Source organism: Schistocerca gregaria, chromosome 3, assembly GCF_023897955.1.
Source record: "Schistocerca gregaria isolate iqSchGreg1 chromosome 3, iqSchGreg1.2, whole genome shotgun sequence".
Classification (NCBI taxonomy): domain Eukaryota; kingdom Metazoa; phylum Arthropoda; class Insecta; order Orthoptera; family Acrididae; genus Schistocerca; species Schistocerca gregaria.
Window position 1 is genome coordinate 356,269,845 of NC_064922.1, and position 22,944 is coordinate 356,292,788.

At 41.5% G+C, this 22,944-nt stretch overlaps 1 protein-coding gene across 1 annotated transcript in view; it reads right to left on the minus strand.

The window, feature by feature from the left end:
• Positions 1-22,944, minus strand: part of LOC126354811 (ferritin heavy chain-like) — a 94,728-nt gene that overhangs the window by 35,423 nt on the left and 36,361 nt on the right. The window contains exon 2 of the mRNA XM_050004745.1: positions 16,916-17,052. Within this exon, the coding sequence (XP_049860702.1) occupies positions 16,916-17,052 (137 nt within the window). The remainder of the gene's footprint in view (positions 1-16,915; positions 17,053-22,944) is intronic.

Sequence of the window (22,944 nt, forward strand, 5' to 3'; positions counted from 1 at the left end):
GAGCTGTTACTTTATTGGTCATATTAAAAGCTGCTACTTATCTCCCATTATCAGTTTAATATCAACATGATCACAGTGGTGTCTACAAGGTGTACAACTTTGCCTCTGCCGCTTTTCTCCCAACATTTGAGGCTTTAATGAAATAATTTGTTTACACATGTATCATTCAAAGTATTTTCGATCACTGGCCACTACTTTTTTCCATCTTTCAGGCAGTGTACGTATCCTCTGTCAAAAAATTGTTCATCTTTTATATAGATCCATGAATCGATCCAATTTGTGACTTCTTAATGATATCAGAAATGTTGTTCAGCCAGGTCATGTGCCATTGATCTAAACAGGTGACAGTCAGGGGGAGAAATGTCTGGAGAACATGGTGGGTGGGGTAGGACTTCCCATTTTAATGTATCCAAGTATGTTTTGACCTCTTTTGCCATGTGGAGTCGAGTGCTGACATGCTGCAAAATCACTTTATTGTCCTCTTGCTGTATTGTAGCCATTTGTCCTTTAATGCTCTACTCAAACACATTAATTGCATTTGATAATGAGCACCTGTGATTGTTTCACTTGGTTTTAACACCTCATAGTACATGATGCCGAGCTGGTTCTACCAAATGTAGGGCTTGATCTTGGAGCCTCGAATATTCGCTTTGGCCATCTACATGGAAGCATGGCCGGGATATCCCAACGATTTTTTTGCATTCAGGATTACTGTAATGAACCCATTTCTTGTCCCCAGTCACAATGCAATGCAGAAATACCTTCCTTTTTTTCCCTCTGAAGCAACTGTTCACAAACACACAAATGCCGTTTATCTCTTGGTTTCAGCTCTCATGGGATCCAAGTTCCTTCTTTCTGAATCATGCCCATAACCTTGAGAAGTTTTGAAATGGCTTGCTGTCTCACTCCCACTAATCATGCCAATTCTTCTTGAGTTTGACGCAATGTCTCCAATTCCGCATCTCCGAAAACATTCTCTTTTCCACCATTATACCAGTCTACGATATTAAAATCATGGTTCTTGAAGCATTGAAACCACTCATGACATGTTCTTTCACTAATAGCATCCTTACCATATGTACTTGAGAGCATTCAGTGAGACTCAGCTGCTGTTTTTTTCATAATGAAACAAAACAGTAACACTCCCGCAAATGACGAGGATTAGTCTCGTAAACTGACATTTTAAATCAAAAACAACTTTATGATTTAGACACAAATCGACTAATGCTTGAAAGAGTTTATGTTGACTGAAGTCCAAACTAACTACCTGACATCTGTTTCTTTCGGCCGCTGCTGACCGCTGAAGCGACCTATCTGCAAATGGCAGAAGCAAAGTGGTACACCTTGTATCAAAGAGTGACGTTCACAAAGAGCATTACTACTTGTCATGCAGCATAAAGTGTTCTATAATTCTCAAATCTATGTAATCAGATAATTTGCATAAGGAGTGACTAATAAGTTATGTCTTTAATTTCCTTTTAAACTGATACAGATTCTCAAATTCTTACTTAATGTCAGAAGAGAGCTATTTGAAGACTACTCCAGAATATTGAGTCTCATTCTGGTTGGACAATTCTGAAAGTTCTACATGGAAATTATTTTTACATCTTGAAATCTGGTTGCCACTTTGTAAATCACAGATCAACAAAAACTTCTGATGAGATATTAGAAGTATCTGGGACTATTTATTTTTAATTTTAAACTGGGTCTTCCCATGCAGCTAAGATAAGTGATAGTCTGCTTTCATGCATATAAGATAACTTGCAATAATAGATATATTATTGAGAATGGATACATTATTGAGAATAGTTATATTATTGAGGATAGATATATTATTGAGAATAGATATATTATTGAGAATTGCATAGGAAATATGTGAATTAGTGTTTAGTTTTGGCTTTCCTTGGATGTCTCATATCTGTTAACGTAGTACATGAAAAACTGATGTAAAGATGTGTTCTAAGCAGAAGTTTTCAACATAACAAACAGTGCAGTTTAACACTTTCCATTCCAGCATAACTACTTGCAGATTATTACCTAAATATATTTATAGAAGGTAGTTTAAATTTTATTTTATATGGTTCAGCATGTTTACAAAAGTCCTTGTTTGTTCACAGTCACATGTAGAACTAATTTTTGTAAATAAGTTTTCCTTTTTGTTCAGTAATATATTACATTCATTACATTATCATGCTCCATTTGACACCAACTACTTTATAAAACTCTACTCTAAACTTTTTCATGCACAACAGTCTTCAGCTACATACATACATACACCACGATCTTGTGTATTTCATCTACCTGCTTTCCATGAGGTCATTGTCTTGGAATCACTGATTGAAATAGTTGAAAGAAATACAATGGAAGATTAATGGGTAATGTTGATAAATGAAATAGTGGAGGCAGTGGAGGAACAACTAGGCATAAAGAAAAATTCAAGAATAAATCATTGGGTGATACATAAGATATTAAATTACCACCAAAAGAAATGTTCATCTAAGAAAATTATGAAATTCAAGGACAATACTGCTGACTAGTATGTATGTAACTTCAAGATTTAAAAAAAAAAAAATAGCAGTGCTGATAGATACATATAAAAGAATATAATACTGACCAAGCTTTCAGAACTATAATTTCCTTCCTTAGAAAGGAGAGAGGTGTAGTTTGAGGAAGGACAGGACACTTAGAGCTCCTGATGAGAGGGACACACCTGTTGTGAAGATGAGGGGAGATGAAAGTTTATTGTCTCTTCTTGTCCTCATAGCAGGTGGTTCCATTTCATCCTGGTGTTTGAGTAACCTGGCTTTCCTTGCTTTCCTTTCTAACATTCACAACCTATCCTTCCTCCTTGAGAAAGGAACAAACTTTCTGAAAGTTAGGATTGTGTCATGTTCTTTTATATGCATCGGTGAGCAACTTTAATTGATGGATGGATAATATATGAAAATGAAGCAAATGAACCTGTCAAAAATGAATGCAGATCCATAAAAGTCAGGCAGAGAGAAGGTGCAAAATGGCAAAGCAGGAATGGGTAAATGCCAAACTGTAGAAGCATGCATAACTGTAGGAAATGTAGGAACCTCACACATGAAAACTGAAGAAACCTGTAGAGAACAAAGAAGCAATTGTATGAACACAAAAAGCTCAGATGGGAAGCCAGAAGCACATAAGGAAGGGAAAGGTAGAAAGAATAAAATAAAAGGAAGAAACTTTGGGGCAGTGTTGAAAGGGAAGAGGAAGTGAATGAATAGGTGGGGTTGTGATACTGTGAGAAGGCAGTGCACAGAGATACATAATTCAAAACAAGGCACCTTGAGCATTTAAGATTCCAACAGAATTATTAGTATCCTTGGGAGAAACAACCAGGACAGAACTATTCTCTCTGGTCAAGGATATATCAGACACATGAAATTGTGTCAGACTTCAAGAAAAAATTAATGACCCTAATATCAAAGCAGGCAGGAGCTGACAGGTGTGAACAACTTAGCACATGGGCACAGAGTAATCAGCTTGTAATAAACAGTAAGAAAATCATTGCTCTAAAATTCCACAACGTAGCTAACAAGGACATGTTTATCCCATCAGTCTCTATCAATGACGATTCAGTTGGTAACAATACTGAAACCAAATTCTTAGGACCTTGGCTGCAGAGTAACATCAGATGGAATAAGCATATTGAATATCGCAATGCAGAACTGAGCAAAACATGTTACCTTCTTTGTTCATTAAAATCATGCTGTAGTGAGAAAACAGTATTGAATGCATTTCATGCATACTTTCATTCTCATTTTAGATATGGGGTCACCTTCTGGGGAAACTCTAAAACAGCTAATAGTACTTTTAAACTACAAAAAAGGGCCATTAGAATCTTGTTTGGGTGCAAGCCTAGAGACTCTTGTAAACCCCTGTTTAAGAAATCTGGTATTCTTCCATTACCATGTGTATACATTATGGAAACCCTTTTGTTCTTTAAATTAAATGTAATAGGCAAGGACTGGAGACTGCAAAAAACTGTGATATACATGAGCACTTTACCAGACAAAACAGAAACTTACATATGACTCAAATCAACACAGCACTGTGCCAAAAAGGTACTTTTCGCATGGGAGTTAAGCTTTATAACAAACTTCCTGAAAATGTGAAAGCTATCACTGAGGTCAATACATTTGGAAAATCTCTAAAGTCATATTCACAGCATCACTGCTTTTACTCCATTGAAGAATACTTAAATTTATGAAATGTGTTATATAAATACTTACATGTAAAGTGTATTATTGTAACCTTAAATATGTATGCCTGCCTGTATATTTATAACTTGACTTGTACAATATCTTATGCATAAGCTGCTAGGTAGACAACAGGACCAATTAAAATAAAAAAAACAATACCATACCATCAGTTTAGTAAGTCAAAGCTGCAAAATACTACTAAAAATGATCTGTGTAAAAATGGAGCTAGTGGTGGAAGCTGACCTTAGGGATTCTGGAGAAATGTAGAAAGATATGAGGCAATACTGACACTATGACTTATCTCAGAAGATAGACCGCAAGAAGGTAAACCCACATTTATAGAATTTATAAATTTACGGGAATGTAGCCTTCCAAATACTGAAATTATCAGGGATATAATACAGAAAGTGAAAGGAAATCAGACTGCAGTCCTAATATAAAGGGCACAAATAGAAAACAATAGATGAGAAGGGGGTGAGACAGGTCTAGCCTGTACAGAAAGTTAGCAGAAATGTATTAATAGATGGTTTTTTGTCAATCTTTAATAGCTGTTTTCCTAAAAAAATAATAAAGTCTGGTACTAATATGACATAAAAAGCCCTGGATTACGGGTTGAAATGGTTAGGATACAGAGAAGCAGAACTGATTACACATTACAATAAATATCGTGCTTTCTTAAGGAAAGTGATTTAAAAAATCACAAAACCACTATGTAATGTGAAGTGTAAAATCAATCATCCAGATAATTAATTTATATTAAAAACAAAGGTTCCAAGACTTACCAAGCGAGAAAGTGCCGGTAGACAGGCACAATAAAATAACACACAAACATACACACAAAATTTCTTGCTTTCGCAACCAATGGTTGCTTCTTCAGGAAAGAGGGAAGGAGAGCAAAAGACGAAAGGATGTGGGTTTTAAGGGAGAGGGTAAGGAGTCATTCGAATCCCGGGAGCAGAAAGACTTACCTTAGGGGGAAAAAAAGGATAGTTATATACTCGCGCGCGCGAGCACACACACACACACACACACACACACACACACACACACACACACACAAATCCATCCATACATATACAGACACAAGCAGACATGATAGGTATAGGATAGGTATATACTCGCGCGCGCGCACACACACACACACACACACACACACACACACACACACACACATATACAGACATCATGTCTAAGGTAAGTCTTTCGCTCTCCTTCCCTCTTTCCTGAAGAAGCAACCATTGGTTGCGAAAGCTAGAAATTTTGTGTGTGTGCTTGTGTGTTATTTTATTGTGCTGTCTACCGGAGCTTTCCCGCTTGGTAAGTCTTGGAATCTTTGTTTTTAATATATTTTTCCCATGTGGAAGTTTCTTTCTAGATAATTAATTTATCTCTATATGGGCAACAGCTGAAAGAGAAATCAGTTAAGAAATGTGAGGACTTGGTTATTAAATAAAACTGTCAAATAATACTTGAAACAGTCAGGTAAACAAGTACCTCAGAAGAATAGCATCTGCAGTTCAAGAGGTAAGGCAATAGAATATATGTGAGAATTAGTGTCTCATATATACATCCAGATTGAAAATTACATCATGATCTATAAAGGAAATTAAGAATGTAATTTACTCCCTCAAAACCAAAATCTCTCACAGAGTTGACAATGTCTTAAATATACTACAAAAATCTTCTTCACACATGTGCAATCTATTCAGTCACATACACAAGACAACACTGTCACAGTGGACAATTCTAGTCAGACTGAAATATTCTTTTGTCAGCTCCCTTCACAAGAAAGGAAGTGTAGCAGAATTGGTGGACATAATGACTGCTGTGTAATCATGCTGCTTGCAGTAATCAGCTGACAGAGCATTTTGAAATTGCAGCTGCCCTTTGTACATTGTTGTGAATACTCTGTTGGCAACCAGTAGTGTTACCAAATCAAGGACGTTTATGTGGTATTGTGATAAGAGAGGTACATGATGCCTGGGGCATCTGAATGTCAACATGACTGACCCTGGCATGTATAAATAGTGGCTGCTCAGCCAGCAAGAGTTATTGAATTGGTGGACACAGTGAAGCAGCACCCTCATGCAAATTTGTAATGGTGTGTCAGACTTTGGGCAGTTCAGGTTATAAATATGTATGGTCTTCATAAATTATTCAATAATAGCTAGAGAAATAGCACTGAGATCCTCTATAGAAATTACAAAGCAGTTGGTGAAGATGCCCATCACAACCTTACAAGAAGGGATACAGTTGAAAAATATAAAGAAGTAATAAATAATCTCTGTGGAATAACACGTCCAATGAAGTAAAACACTACAAGGTTTGCGACAGGGATTGATATTGGGTCTGCTATTGTTCTTGATACATATAAATGACCCTCAGTCATATACGTAATCTAAAAGATAGAAATACTTCTCTTTGCTGATTATGCAAGATTATAATCAAGACTAATGGATGAACTTCAATACTTGAAAATGAAAATAATATTCTGTTCAAAAGGACTGTCATTGGATTTTGATAAAACACAATACACACAGTTCTCTTCTGAACAAGGAATGACCACACCATTAGGAATAATGTAGGAGGGTAAATCAATAACAAAAACAGAATATTTTAAATTCTCAGGTGTGTATACTGATATGAACCTGAACTGCAGGACACATGTTGTGAATCCTCTTAAATGTCTAAGTTCTGAAACTTCTATGTTAAAAGTGATACCAGGTTTTGGAGATGAAAATGTCAAACAATTTACTGTTCTGGGCTTCTTGCAGAGAGACTTTTGCTGTGGTACATATAGCTGGTGCATCACAATGTGAGAGTAAAATTGTGTGGGCACTGGAAACAAAATCCAAAGTTGACAGTATGATTCTTGTGGCCAACAGTCTCAATTGCAGAGAGATTCAGTGTGAAATTCTGGCAGTATATGGACTAAGTGCAGTGTCATGGCTAGAAGTAGTGAAATGGTTACAACAATTTGACTGAGGCAGATTGACGTGTGTGATGCTGAATGGAAAGGAAGGCCATCAAACACAGATGACACTGTACAGGCAATGTTTTCAGCAAGCTGAAAGAACATCTGAGGAAAAGAGAATTTGCAATGATAAGGACATTCATACTATGGTTCACAAATGGCTCCGACAGCAAGGAATGGATTTTCATTGTCATGGAATTGAATATTGTTAAAACATTTCAACTGTTGTTTTCAGGGACTTAGCTGACTACATTGAAAAACAGGCTTGTGTATCTATATCACTTTGAAATGTAGTGCAGCATTCAATAAAAGTTACTTAGTCTGCCATAATACTGTTTAAAGTCCCCTTGTAGTATATTTTATGACTTTCCCAAGGCTTATTGTGATGTGGCATCACCCTTACATAGATAGTCTTACTTTCACAACATAAAGTGAAGGCCTCATTTACAGGCTGTGTCACAGACATTAAACTAAATTCAGAATGGGAGAACATGATAATTGGGGTCATACAAGAGTAAGTACTGTGGCCACTTTTGCTCTTAACCAGCATAAAACAATTTTCCACTGACTTCAAAGAGTGGCTCAAAAATTGTAACATTGCTAGTGACATGAGCATACCAATCAAGGGTCCAAACTCAGCCTTACTACAGAGAGCTCAGATGACAGCTGAATAAGCCTACAAGTGGTTTACAGCAAATATTTTCAGACTGGATCTCACAAAGACTCATGTTACATGATTTTCAACAAACAAAAAAGTCCTGCTACCAGCAAAAATAAATTTTTGTAAACGTTTCTGGTCATTCTTCAGGATGGTATCATCCATAAGGTGTGATTTATGGCAAACTGACTTGTTGCCATCTTCAGGCAGTACTAATGAGAGACTGTCTTCAGCTAAATGTTGTCTCATATATGCTCTCCTCTCCCTGCTGCTGTGAGTAAAGAGCCATTCATGCCAAGGCACAGTTCTGCTGCTGAGGTGGCAAGGGTAGTGCACTGCTGGGACACAAACTGTGGTCCCCAGTCCATGCACTGATACCAATTCGCTCATGTCCCTGCTGGAATGGAAGGGCTTTTGCATGGTGTGGTCCCAGTTCTTCAAGTGGTGTGGCATGAATGAGTCTTCTCACAGGCTGCTGTTGTGCCATGAGAATGCTCAGGACTGGGTCTCAGACCTTACTTAGTTGGATATTGTGGTCTTAGTTCATCAAGTAATCATATCTCTTCAGAGTCTTTCAAAATGCAATGCCGGAATCTGTTAGCCAGTTTATAAACATTGTGCCATTGTAATTCATACTATAGCCCTTGCAGATGCTGTGCTCTATGACAGCTAATTTTGTCAGTTTTTCCTTATTTGTGTGACAGAGTGATCTGTACATCTTTCCTCTGTGATCTAGACCATATTATCTACATACATTTTCATACAATGCCACAGGGTGTGGTAGACTCCTGGTTTTGTAATACTAGATCATACTCAACAGATCTGAACAAGGCTTTTGTCTTTGGTGGTGGATAAAATACCCACATGACATTATATTTACAGAGTATTCTTTCAAATTTTGTAGATGTGTTACTGGCATACAAGATAAACACTGATGTAACAGGTGTCTCTTCTTTTTCTGCACATTGTGGCACTGACCCCTTCAGGTTTGTGGGGGATTGAATCTACCAGTAGTTGTATCCATTCTTCCAGAAAACTGTCTTTAGTGCTGCAACTCCACTCCTAAACAGTCTTGGTTGAAAGTTCATGAGGCCTGTGCGCTAATGTTCTGAGGACACCTGCTCCATGTGATAAGGTATAACAACTAGAGGTATGCAAGTATAAAATTGTGTGTGTTGATTTACAGTACTTGCTGTGTCTTAGTGTGCTATCTCATTTTCGCTTGACTAGCAACTCCACGAAGAGATGTTGGATGTTTTCTTCTATCTCCATTGTGACTCCAAATGTTTTAGTGCAGTGAATTCTGGTGATTCTAAAACTCTTGTTGATTCTGTCATCGATGTGGCCAGTGTACGTATATATCATCCACATACATGAGAAAACATGATGGTTTGCATACCACTGAATCGAGGGATTCTTCTTAAAATGCCACCATGGACATGTTGGCTGCCACTGGTGATAGGAGCACCCCATCACCACTCCATCAGTCTGTTCATAATAATTATAATAATTACTGTCAAGCTGGAAGTAGGTAGATGTGAGAATGAATTCAAGGAGTTTTGTTAGTGTTGGCCTGAACTTCTCTCCATCAAGTTAAGAGAGTCTCTGAAGTGCCCTAATGAAGAGGAAAAACATGTCACAACTCACCAAGAGGTCATCCTGGTCTAGTCAGAATTTCTGAAGCTGCTGGAATAGTGCACCGAATTTCAAATGTGGTGATCACATGTGGCAACATTCGGATTGAGTCTCACTGTCAGATGATTTGCCAGCTCATACATTGGTGCACCAATGTTGTTTATGATTGGACAGAGTGTTGTCATTTTGCCATGGACTTCAGGTAATTTGTGAAGCCTAGAAAGTGTGGTCACCCATGGATGAAGTCTTTTGATTGTCTTACCTTGGAATGTATTCTGAAGAGTGCACCTACACCTGAAGTGGCAGCACAACTGTAGAATTTCTTTTTTCTGCTGCGTGGATGACTGTCTCAGAATCTTCTATTTGTGTGATTCCCTCTCCTCCGGGTGGATATTTTTGTTTTGGTGGAATGGCCCTTGTGAGTGAAGGGCACATTTCATGCTGCATTTATATATGGTATTCTTTCAGCTGTCACAACCCCTCACAATGAAAAGGTGTCCTCAGCGTACTAGTGCATGGGGCTTACAAATTTCCTGTTTAGCAGTGGAGTTCCAACACTTAAAGATAGTTTTTTGGAAGAATGGTTACAACGATCACCACATCCAACATTTTAGAAAACCAAAGGATCTTATGCCACAACAAGCATAGTGAGAAGAGAAACCTGTTGCATCAGTGTTTATTCCACACATTTGTAATACATTTACAAAAACTGGGCAAATTTTCTGGAAATATAACATCAAGTGTGTACTTCTCATGCCGCTCAAGACAAAAGCCTTATTGAGCTCTGTTAAGGGTGATCTAGGACACCAAAAACAAGGAGTCTACTGCATATTATGCCAATAATGGAAAATGCACATTAACCTCATTACCTGGACCATGAAATAAAGATGCAAAGAATGTAGGTATCACACAGATAAAGAAGAACCTTAAAATCTGCTATTGTGGAGCACACCATCTCACCAGAGGTCATACACGAATTACGATAGCACTCTACACCAGCATCATGGGTGTAGTCATAGTTTAAAACTGGTGTGCATTTTTAAATAATACACTAATGGTCAGAAAAAAGAAACCATATAGATTTATTTTCTTGTGGAGATAATGTGGCGAGGATTGTAGATGGTGGGAAGGGGATAGGTGGGACAGAAGGCAACTTTAGTATCCCCAGACCTATCTCAGAGGAGAAAGGGAGTGAAAAGATAGCATCTGCTATGGCAGTGACTTGGAACAGATGAGAACACTGTTTTTCAGCCACAGCCCGGAAAGCCCTTAGATTAGAAGAGTGACTTTGCTGATGATGATTCAGCCTATTTCAGAATGAATCAGTCAATTTTGTCATATCAGTGGTGAGCTGATGGATGAAAAAGGCAGTCTTTTTGTAAAATTTACATAGGAAACATTTCAAGCATTTGGAGCCTGGGGGCTGATTGTACAGTACCAAGTTGTTAAAACAGGCCACAGATTCTGGGACTATGTTTTAAAAGAATCTGTAGAGTTACAATTACATGATGAACTAATAAATAAAGTCAGTGGTTTCCAACCAAGTAATCCAGTCCTGAATATGCTCAAAGCACAATGGTAACCTGTGGGAAGAACCATTCATGCTGCAACAACTGAAGGCTGGGAGCACAGCATGTTGAGGTCTCTCCACTCCAGCACTGGCACAAGTCTGGCATAATGTGGCTAAGATGATTTGCAGCAGAAGACAATCAGTCATCAGGACCACCTGAAGAAGGCAACAAGTCAGTTGATTCTCAGTCTTTCATCTCTGCAGGATAATGGACAAACACACCAATACAGACACACAACATGTAGCTACACCTGAAAATAAAAGAGAATCTTACAAAACTGTAATCCAATAAATAAACTTTCAGTGACTGTGGTCACTTTAAAGTGAATTAGGTAGTGTAGCCTACACTACACATATAATACCCTAGTATCATATGAGATATGCAATAGGGGATATCAAACAGTGGAAAATCCAGGATCGTATAATATAATATTATGAAAGGGTAGACTGTTACTCACTATGTAGCAGAGATGCTGAGTTGCAGATGGGCACAACAAAATGACTGTCAAACAAGTAAGGTTTTTGTCAAAAGGCCTTCAACAGAATTGCACAACATACATAATTTTGATGAAGGCCTTTTTTGCAAAAGCTTACTTGTTTGACAGTCTTTTTTGTTGTGCCTATCTGCCACTCAGCATCTTTGCTATATTGCGAGTAGCACTCTATCACTTTCATAAGATAATAGCGATATATTTCACTTGAACCTAAATCAATGCAAAATTCTGTTAGTGATGATGTGCTACCCTAAATAATTACAGTATTTACTTAACTTCTTTTGATTCCAGTGGAATACATTACCATCTATGAAGTACAATGAAGAAAACATTGTTCATTCAGTTCTAAATTATAGAGATAAATGCAATTAATGTTACTCTGATGTTTGTTGTGATAGTGCCACGACATTTAACAGTGCTGCCACGACAGTATGCACAAACGGCGATAGAGGCGCTCCGCAAATCGGCTGAGCGCGGGAGCGCCACCTAGCTACGAACGGCGCCGGCTGCATGTCACGGCACGGCAATTGAATACGAGAGACTGAGTTGTAATCATGTGATCAGCTATTGTTTCTAAGAGAGAGTGTGAATATCCACGCAATTATTGTGATTAAAGGTTATAACACTTTTTGGCGATGAGGTCGGGATATTTTCACTGCGTTGTGGATTTGCGTGTTCGTGACGGGGCAGACATGGAACAGCTTATGCAAGCGCTCATTGAACAACAAACACAGCTGACGGCTACTATTCAGGCTCAACAAACACAGCTGACGGCAGCGATTCAGGCGTTGTCGACGTCGCTTACTCATCGTCTGTCTTCCTCTTCTCCGCCTCCATTCCCTCCTTACGACGAGGCCGCTGAAGACTGGGAGGATTATGAGAAGCATTTGCGGCAACACTTCTTGGCTTTCGGCGTTGTCGACGCTCCTATGTGTAAGTCGTTATTTCTATCTTGGATTTCCCCTCGAGTCTATCAGCTGCTCTCTCAGTTAGCCCCTCTGCGGGAACCAGCCTCCCTGTCCTTCCAAGAAATGTGTGACTTATTGTCTGCCTATTATCGAAAAAACACCCACCTCGTTGCCACCCGCGTGGCATTCTACTGGTGTCGTAAACAGCCCCATCAATCTTACCGGGCTTGGGCGGCGGAACTACACGGTCTGAGTAGGAAATTTCAGTTTGTCATGGACACTCATCACGCTCTTATGCTGATTCAATGGTTAGGGATGCTATTCTATGGCTTGCTCCTGATAAAGAAGTTCGGCAACGTGCCCTACAACTGCCAAACCCGTCGTTGTCGGAAGTCCTAAGCATCGCTCAATCCTTTGAAGTGTCTCACGCTGCTGGCGCGCAAATAGACGCGTGGTGTGATGTAGGCGCTGTACAGTCAACTCTCAACAAGGACAATTTGCCTGTTGCACAGGAGAACGAAGATGTGGCGGCAGTTCACTCGCGTAAACAACGTCGCGTTGGGCCGCAACGCTCGCAGCGAAACCAGCAACCACAGAAGCCGGTTCGTTCCGCGCTTCCTTCTTGCCCCCGTTGTTTTGTACAGCACGACAGGGCAGCGTGTCCAAAACGTTGGGCCACGTGTAATTCATGTAGGAAAAAAGGCCACATTGCCTCTGTGTGTCAGTCCCATAAAGTTCCTGTCGACGAGGACGAGGTGTTGGACATGGATGTTCACTGTGTGCTTTCTCAAACAAATAAGTTGTTTGTTACTGTTCGTGTTCTGAATAAAGACATCCTCATGCAAGTGGACACTGGCTCTGCAGTAACTCTCATTAATTCTCGCACGTATTTGGCGTTGGGCTCCCCTCCTTTGTCTCCAGTTACGCGAAATCTGAGGACTTATAATCAACAGAAAATTCCTATCATGGGCCAGTTTGATGCTTCCACTGCCTACAAGTCTGTTGTTCTGCCCCTCACGTTTTATCTGTTGGATCATGCGGGCACTGAAAACCTGTTCGTTTATTACACTTTCCAGTTGTTCGGGTTCTCCATTGATGATGATGAGCACCTCATATCTGAGGACATTCCGTATCAACAGCTGGATGGATTGTGTTGTGAATTTTCATCCGTGTTCTCTGCTGGTCTGGGTTGTGCCAAGGATTTTGCAGCCCACATTACTCTTAAACCTACGGCTCGCCCTAAGTTTTTCCAGGCACGCCCTATTCCGGTGGCATTGCGTGCACCTGTCAAGGCTGAGCTAGACAGGTTAACAGCTTCAGGGCTTCTCCTTCCGGTTACCTCCAGCGAATGGGCATCGCCGATCGTGGTGGTTTCTAAACCAAACGGGAGTCTGCGATTGTGTGGTGTCTTTAAAGCCACTGTCAACGCTCAGAGCCTCATTGACACTTATCCTCTTCCTTGTCCTGAGGAGTTGTTTACCAAGCTCGCTGGGGGCCAGTTCTTTTCCAAACTTGACTTATCGGAGGCGTACCAGCAGTTGCCATTTGACGCTCCTTCCAAGGAATTTCTCGTTATCAACACTCCTTGTGGGTTGTATCAGTACCAGCGATTACCATTTGGCGTCGCTAGCGCACCGGCCATTTTTCAGCGGTTTTTGGAACAGATCACGGCTTCCGTTCCCGGCTGCATAAACTATCTGGATGACATTGTTGTCACGGGAGCCTCCACTGCGGAGCACCTTCGTAATTTACGCTCACTGTTTTGGGTTTTGCATTCGGCTGGGTTGAGGTGCAATCTGTACAAGTCACAGTTCTTCCAACCCTCCATTGAGTATCTTGGTTTCCACTTGTCCCGTAAGGGTATACGCCCTCTCCGTCAGCAAGTTGCGGCCATTAACGCTCTACCCCGGCCGTCTATGGTCGAAGAACTTCAGGCGTTTCTAGGCAAGATTGCTTATTATCCCAAATTCATTCCATCCGCAGCGGCGGTAGCTTATCCTCTGCATCAGCTGTTACGCAAAAACGTCCCCTTCTGTTGGTCCGACGGGTGTGAGCAAGCTTTTGTCCGCCTGAAGGCTCATTTGCAGTCAGCGCCTTGTCTTGCCACATTCTGTCCGGGTCAGCACTTGGTTCTGGCGACTGACGCGTCACAGTATGGCCTAGGGGCTGTTCTCGCCCATCGGTATGAGGATGGGTCAGAACAACCCATCGCCTATGCTTCCAAGACCCTCAATGAAGCGCAACGGCGTTACTCTCAAATCGAAAAGGAGGCGCTCGCTATCATTTATGCTCTAAAAAAGTTCAGCATTTTTTTGTATGGTTCTAAGTTTCACCTCATCACCGACCACAAACCGCTGGTCTCTCTGTTCAGCCCATCAGCGTCACTTCCGGATAAGGCAGCTCACCGCCTGCAACGTTCGGCCTTATACTTGTCTCGTTTTCATTATGAGATTCACTATCGCCCCACGGCCCAGCACGCCAACGCTGATGCATTGTCGCGATTGTCGATGGGCCCCGACCCTGTTTTCGATCGTGATGAACTCCTCTGTTTCCACATTGATGAGGAAGAACGTCGTGCGGTCAAGGGCTTTCCACTTACAGGTTCGCAGGTCGCGTCAGCTACTGCGCGGGACCCGGTCCTGCGTCGGGTGATCGGTTTTGTTCAACGAGGTTGGCCGGACAGGACCAAGGGCCGGGCATCGGATCCCCTTCGCAACTACCATGCCTTGTGCCTTCGTCTGTCTGTTCGTGATGGTGTTGTTCTTCTGGCCACGGATGGCGCATCTCCACGGGTCGTGGTGCCAGCCTCTTTTCGCAAAGATGTTCTCAAACTGTTGCGTGGAGGCCATTGGGGTATTTCTCGGACTAAGTCCCTGGCCCGCAGGCACGTTTATTGGCCGGTATTGATTCGGACATCGCCCATATGGTTGCTGCATGTGGCCAGTGTGCTCAACAACTGGCGGCACCTCGTACAATGCCCTCTCCGTGGCCTGATCCAGCTCAGCCATGGGAACGGGTGCACGCCGACTTTGCTGGCCCCTTCCTCGGTACTTATTGGCTACTGTTGATTGACGCCTTCTCGAAGTTTCCGTTTGTTGTTAGATGTTCGTCGCCCACCACTACGGCGACGACGCTGGCTTTGTCCAAAATCTTTGCGCTAGAAGGTCTTCCATCCACGATCGTCATGGACAATGGCCCTCAGTTCTCTTTGCAGGCCTTCCGTGTTTTTTGTACTGGACAAGGGATTCATCATGTTACCGCACCTCTCTTCCATCCGCAATCGAATGGGGAGGTCGAGCGCCTTGTCCGCACTTTCAAATGCCAGATGAAAAAATTCCTTAGTGATTTTTCCACAGATGACGCCCTGCTGCAATTTCTGAGTTCTTATCGCTTCACGCCTCTGGGTGATCGCAGCCCTGCTGAACTCTTGCATGGCCGCCAACCGCACACTCTACTGCACCTGCTTCACCCTGTCAGGCCTTGTACTGTGTCCCCTAGTGCGGGAAAATACTCAGTGGGCGCCGACGTGTAGGCACGAGGGTATGGATCTCGCCCTAAATGGATTCCAGGGGTGGTCAAGGCTCTTCGTGGCCGCCGGCTTTGTGAAATCCGTACGGGCGACAGCACGGTTGTTCGCCATTACGACCAGATGCGCCCACGAGTGGTGGCCACATCGGTGCCACCACCCCATCCTTCGCCTCCACCAGCCCGAGACGCCAGTCCTGTCGCTGCTGCCGATCTACCATCTGTGCTGATGCAGCCGCTGTCGCTGCCGCTTCCGAGTACTCCGGAACCGGCCCCAGTCGCGACGCCGCCTTCTCCGGGACCCATCTCGCTGGAGCACACTCCCAGGTCAATGACACCTATGGATGCTGCTCTGGAGTTTTCACCCATCATCTCATCCAGGAGGCACGTTCCACGCATGAGCTTCCGTCCTGGACATTTTTGACGCACGAGCTTCCGTCCTGGACATTTTCGACCATACTCTCGTGTCTCTGCGCGGGATCTCCTCGGGGCCTCACAAGAGGCCATGGATGTCTCTGCACTGTCCATGTCTCCAAGGAAGTGAGTGTTTGTTTTTTTCAAGGGGGGAAAAGTGTTGTGATAGTTCCACGACATTTAACAGTGCCGCCACGACAGTACGCACAAACGGCGATAGCGGCGCTCTGCAAATCGGCTGAGCGCGGGAGCGCCACCTAGCTACGAACGGCGCCGGCCGCATGTCACGGCACGGCAGTCGAATACGAGAGACTGAGTTGTAATCATGTGATCAGCTATTGTTTCTAAGAGAGAGTGTGAATATCCACGCAATTATTGTGATTAAAGGTTATAACAATGTTATTATTGTCATTATCAAGGATCCCTCTGTTAATATGTTATCTCAAATATTCATCCATTTTGTTACCAATAACATCTAACTGAATACTTCATATTCTTTTCAACTTACCATTGACAAGTATGTATAAAATGCTTGATATTCTTCGTTTATCTGGCAGTTCAAGTTCTGTAATACTTCTGGATGTAGTGGTTCTTCACAGGAGGCATTCTCCACACTACTGAAGTATGAGACAGCAGTTGCATTGCCTGCAGCAAGAGAAGCAACTATTATGTTTCACTCTAATTTAAATTTTGCTCATAGCCTACAAGCATTTATGAAACACTTATTTGATACATAAATGTAATTTTATGGTTCAGTCATGTTAACAGGTGTGATAGAGTGCAAGAAAATTCAGCCAAATGATGTCAGCAGGTAAAAACAAATTTGAGGCTATTCACTTGCAGACATGGCTAGTATCTTCCCCCAGTTTTATTGGGAATCAATGTGAAAGCTCCTAACAGCTTCACCAACTTATTGTGTACATCTTTAGTTACTCCCAGAATTAATTCCTTTATTTTATCAAAATTACAGATGAGTTCATTGCAATAAAATCAGTTCATTGCTAGTTCTAATTTTTCTGAGTTGCCTGATGTCATTTTGTGGGATGTATTAAGTTGTGTTACATCATCTGCACAACATACTACTGAATAAGCTTATACAAGGGAAAGTAAATCATCAGTTGCAATGATGAAAAGAAATGGACCCAAGTCCTGCAACACATCAGTTCAGTCCCATCTTTCTTCAATTAAACATCTGTCTCCTGTTGTTTAAGAAGGACTTGGTCACAGCTAAAGATGAGTTTTATATGCCTTAAAATTCAAGTTTCGCAAGTAGGATGCTAAAGCGAACACAGTCAAAGGTTGCACCAAGATCATGAAATATAGCAGATACTAGACTGTTATTTTCAAATGCAGATAGCATTCTGATTAACAACTTCAGCAATAGCAGTAGCTGTATTTTTATCTTGTTGGAATCAGAATTGTGTGTTGTAGAGGAGATCATGCTTCTTGAAATAGTTCTTTAGTTGACTGTACTTGAGAGACTCAGAGCCTATGGAGAAGAAAGGGCCAACAGAAATTGGTCCCTAGTTTTGGGGCAGATGCTTATCTCCCTGCTTGAAAATTGGTATAACTTAAGGCATTTCGAATGAATCAAGAGAAATACCAAATTCTACACAGTTATTAAAAATGATAGAAAATGATTGATAGTTGAGATCTATATATTTTTTTAAATTTAACTACACAATTTGACAGCTGAAAAAATTCCAAAATTAGAGAATTTTGACTGTGTTTTTATCATATTTTTGGGAGTGATAACATTCCAATGCAAAGCATTCCTTCTAATTGTGAAATTTCAATTATACAAGTTATAAGCAGGAGAAAAGATAAATAGCACTGAGAAAACATGACAAGAGAAGATGTAAGAGAGAACAATATTGGTAGTACATTCAGATTTGTCTTATTATTTGGACAACAGAAGGAAGAATCTCACCAAGTTTTAGATGAAATTGTTAGATCCTAAGGCAAATTGGGACACCAAGTTGCAAGTTCTGTGAAATCAAATTTCAGTTTAAGAAAAGTAACAAATATTCAGATGAGCCTGTAAGAATTGAGAGGTTATGAATACCTTGTTACATAATGTAAAATATTGTGTTTGGTGTGAAATGTATGAGACAAGTGTGTGTGTGTGTGTGTGTGTGTGTGTGTGAGAGAGAGAGAGAGAGAGAGAGAGAGAGAGAGAGAGAGAGAGAGAGAGAGAGAGAGAGAGAGAGAGCCAGCTGGAGTGGCTGAACAGTTCTAGGCGCTTCAGTCTGGAACTGCGCAACCGCTATGGTCGCAGGTTCGAATACTGCCTCGGGCATGGATGTGTGTGATGTCCTTAGGTTAGTTAGGTTTAAGTAGTTCTAAGTTCTAAGGGACTGATGACCTCAGCTGTTAAGTCCCATAGTTCTCAGAGCCATTTATTTTATTTGTTATTTCATTTGTATGTGTGTGTGTGTGTGTGTGTGTGTGTGTGTGTGTCTGATTGTTGATGAAGACCTTAATGGCTGAAAGCTTAGGCCAGGTAGTTCTGAAACAGAAACCTTTCTTTGTAGTAGTAGAACCATAAGTGGAAAATGAGCTTCTGGGTTTTCTATCCAACATTCAGTCCAGGCCATCCAGAATGTTGTTCCATGCACAGAAGTGAATTCTTTTGTGTCTCCAGTATCATTGCCATTTTTAGAATAAATTGGGTGTAATATGTAACATTATCCATAAAAACCAAATCTTTGGTATTGGAATACATGAAATGGCTGCCATGTTTTCTGATGCTACATTAAGGCCTCTCCACCTGAGGATAAATCCTGTATACTTAAAGAAGGATGAAGGGAGGAGCATTTAACAAGTTAAACTTTAACCCGCAATTATAATCCTCATTTTCTACATGACTAGGGACAACTTCCAATTTTTTCCCACACTGCATTAAAAAAGAAGGCAGTACTGAAATTTTTCAAAGCCCATAAAATACCTGAAACCTTGTGGGATGAGTTTAAAGTAGAAATGGATCACTTAGAAGAGTTAAAAGTATTGCTCCACCTCCTTATAGCAGGTGGCCATCACCTTCAGTCACTGTTTACAAATCAGTTGGTGCATTATGCCTTTGTGGGGATTTTTAACATATGGTAAAGGCTCAGAAGATTGTGGATGCATATTCATTCCACATCCTGATGAATTATTTTAATAACTGACAGGGGGGTCAGCATTTTACTAACATCTATCTTTCAGAAAATTATTTTCAACTTCCTTTCAATAAGGCTTCCAAAGCCATAATCCTTTTGCCCTCTGTCAATACAACAGGTTACCTTTTGACATTGCTAGTGAACCAGCAATCTTCCAGAGAATTCTAGATCAGTCTATTGCCAATATTCTGCAATGCATCAATTATCTGGATGACAATAATGGAAATTCCCGGATGGAGCAATACCTAAAATCACGGAAAGGCAATCACTCATCGATAGCACATCTATGCACGGAGCACTGTAACATGTAACAGTAAACAGCATTCACACTAACTATTGAGCACTAACTCTTTTTCTAGCCATAGAACAGAAATTCACACACATGTGGCCAAGGGAGTGTGCATCTGGATGTTTGTCTTTACTAATAACAGAAAAAGAGCTAGTGCTCTACAGCTAGGATGAATGCTGTTTTCTGTTATACGTTACAATGCTCCATGCATCAATCTGCTGTAGGTTTCCCTTATTTTATGTAATTATCTGGATGATATACTTGCAACAGGAAGAACTATGGAGGATCATATATCAAATTTCTGGTAAGTATTTTCAGTCCTCATGAAAGCCAGGCTAAAGTATAACTTGTCAAAAAGCTCCTTCCATCACCTTCATGTAATTTTACGGGATGTATCCTTAGCAGAGAAGGGGTTAATCTGCCTTCAGAGAGCATAGCAGCCATTTCCCACTTTCCAGTACCAAAGATCACAAAGGACCTGCTAGTTTTTATAGGCAGCGCTAAATATTGTGCCCAGTTCATTCCTCAAATTGCAATCCTAGCCCAACTGATCAACTGCATAGAAAAGGAATCCATTTCCAGCAGTCTGCAGAGTGTTACCAAAATCTTCGTAAGCTGAAGAAATATCTCCAAATTACTCCATGTCTGACCTCGTATTAAGCTTCATTTACTTCTAATTTTGCCCACAAATCTGTCACTCAACAATATTGGGGCCATTATATCGCATAAGTACCTGAATGGTTCAGAACAGCCTATTCCATTTGCCTCCAAGACAATCCCCATACAACAAAATTGTTCCCGGAGATAGAAGGATGCACTGGCAGTTATCTTTGGTATCCAGAAGTTCCACATTTTCCTGTATGGATAGGTGTCCTACTACTGAAACAAGATACCAATCGGTGTTGAGTGGTGATTCTGGAGGTTCTGCAATCAAGTATACTCTGAGTTCTGCATCAGTGCCACTGGGGCCTTTTTGGAATGAAGAACCTGGCCCAGTGACATGTGTTGATAACAGGTTGATGAAAATATTGTATGCTTGGCTCTACAATGCCAACCCTGCCAGACAAAGCAATCTGCACCACCCCAAACCTACCAGTCATGGCCTTTGCCTATCCAACCTGGGATCAGATGTATGCAGACTTTGTGGGACCATTCCATTATGTATAAGATTCATTTTAATACATGTCTATTCTCATTTCCTATAAATCACCAAAATGCAACTGACCATGACAGAGAATACCCTTCAGGTGCTGGTCAATGTTTTTTTTTCTAGTGAAGGAGCCCCACAGACTGACCACAGACAATGGACTGCAGTTTGCTACCACTACTTTTCAATGGTTTTGAGCCTGGAATGGACTCAAGCATATTGTTGAACCTCTGTTTTACTCTATCTCTAATGGTGTGGCTCAAAGTTTTGTGCTAAAACACAGATGGAAATGCTATTAATATCTATGTCTATCAATTCTGCACTGTTTTCCTTTTTATTCTCTTACCAGGCAGTGCCGATCCACATTCAAAGCTCAGGAGAACTCATGCATGAATGCCCTCATAAGTCCTTGTTAAATCTGCTGCCGTCTCTAAAAATGGTTCAAATGGCTCTGAGCACTATGGGGCTTAACATCTAAGGTCACCAGTCCCCTAGAATTTAGAACTGCTTAAACCTAACTAACCTAAGGACACCACACATCCATGCCTGAGGCAGGATTCAAACCTGCGACCGTAGCGGTCGCACGGTTCCAGACTGAAGTGCCTAGAACTGCTCGACCACACCAGCTGGCTTGCAGTCTCTATCAGTCTATGAAGAACAAACATGTTTTAAAGTGGACATTCTCTTGTAGGTGTGGATGTTTGGACATAAGCCTTGGTGGATATATGGCTCCATCACTATTCTGGTGCCCAGACCATGAAGCATCCTTTGCTGACAGTGGAACCAACTCTTTGTGCTGTTTGGGACAAGCTCTGCCTCCAAATCTGACACACTGGTAGGTGCAGCCTACCTTGATCATCCTAAGAACCAGCAACAGCACATATGGTGTTCCACATCCAGGACAACACACCAGGTGGTGGACACCTAGCATTCCTGGTTCTCCAGCTGTTGTCCATTGCCCTTCTGGAACTGGACCCAGACAATATGTGGGAGGCCTCCCAGTCTGTGCCAGATATGATGGCAGACCCACAGCCTGATCCAGAACCAGCAGCAACCCACGGCTCTGAACAACCATCGCACCCCGACTCTCCAATGGGAGAGGAGCAGCTCCTATATCACTGACAGCATCTGAAGCTGCACATCAGCCTTCACAGCAGGCCACACCCACTTTGTCCTCTCCTGCAGCCGTACGAGCTGATTCAAGGGACAAGAGATCTTGTAATCCTGCTGGACATATGGATGGATCACTTGTATAATTAAGCATACATCTGGTGAAGTTGCTAGGCACTACATGAAAGGATACTGCTGTTGGTGTCAAGTCACATTGTTAAACACCTGGAGACAGATTTCAGGGCTGCTGTGGACTGCCACTGTCTCACTTGTCAACTGGTTGACAGCAAGCTTTCCTGTGTACTTATTGACTACAACACTGTGCTATGTAGTTTTCTCTTGGGCTGTAATTTGGACTTTGTTGTTACCTACTGATTAGATTTGGCTAGTGAATGGCAGGCCTGTCTGCCTAAAAGCAGACTGTCTTTGCTCACTGTTCAACTTACTATTGTATTTTCATTGTGTCCAGGTTGCACATCAGTTAACACAACTGCCTAGTAAGTAGGTGGTTTTGGGATCAATTCCCAGGCCACCACGCATTTTCACCTGTTGCTTCTGAGACACATAAAGTCCCGATGCAGCTGACATCAGTAATGGCATAGGATGCCAGATAATAAGTACAAACAATAATCCATCTACTGCCACTAGCAGACGTCGGAAATCGTCCGAGGAGGTCAATCCCAACACGCTGGAAAGGCATTTTGGCTGGTGGAATTGGTATGAGTCAGAAAGGTGGTTTCTCAGGAACTGCCTTTCTCCTCTGGCACTCTCAACAGTGCGACACATAGTGACAGACACTTCTAAATAAACATGGCCAGAAAAATCTCTTTTGT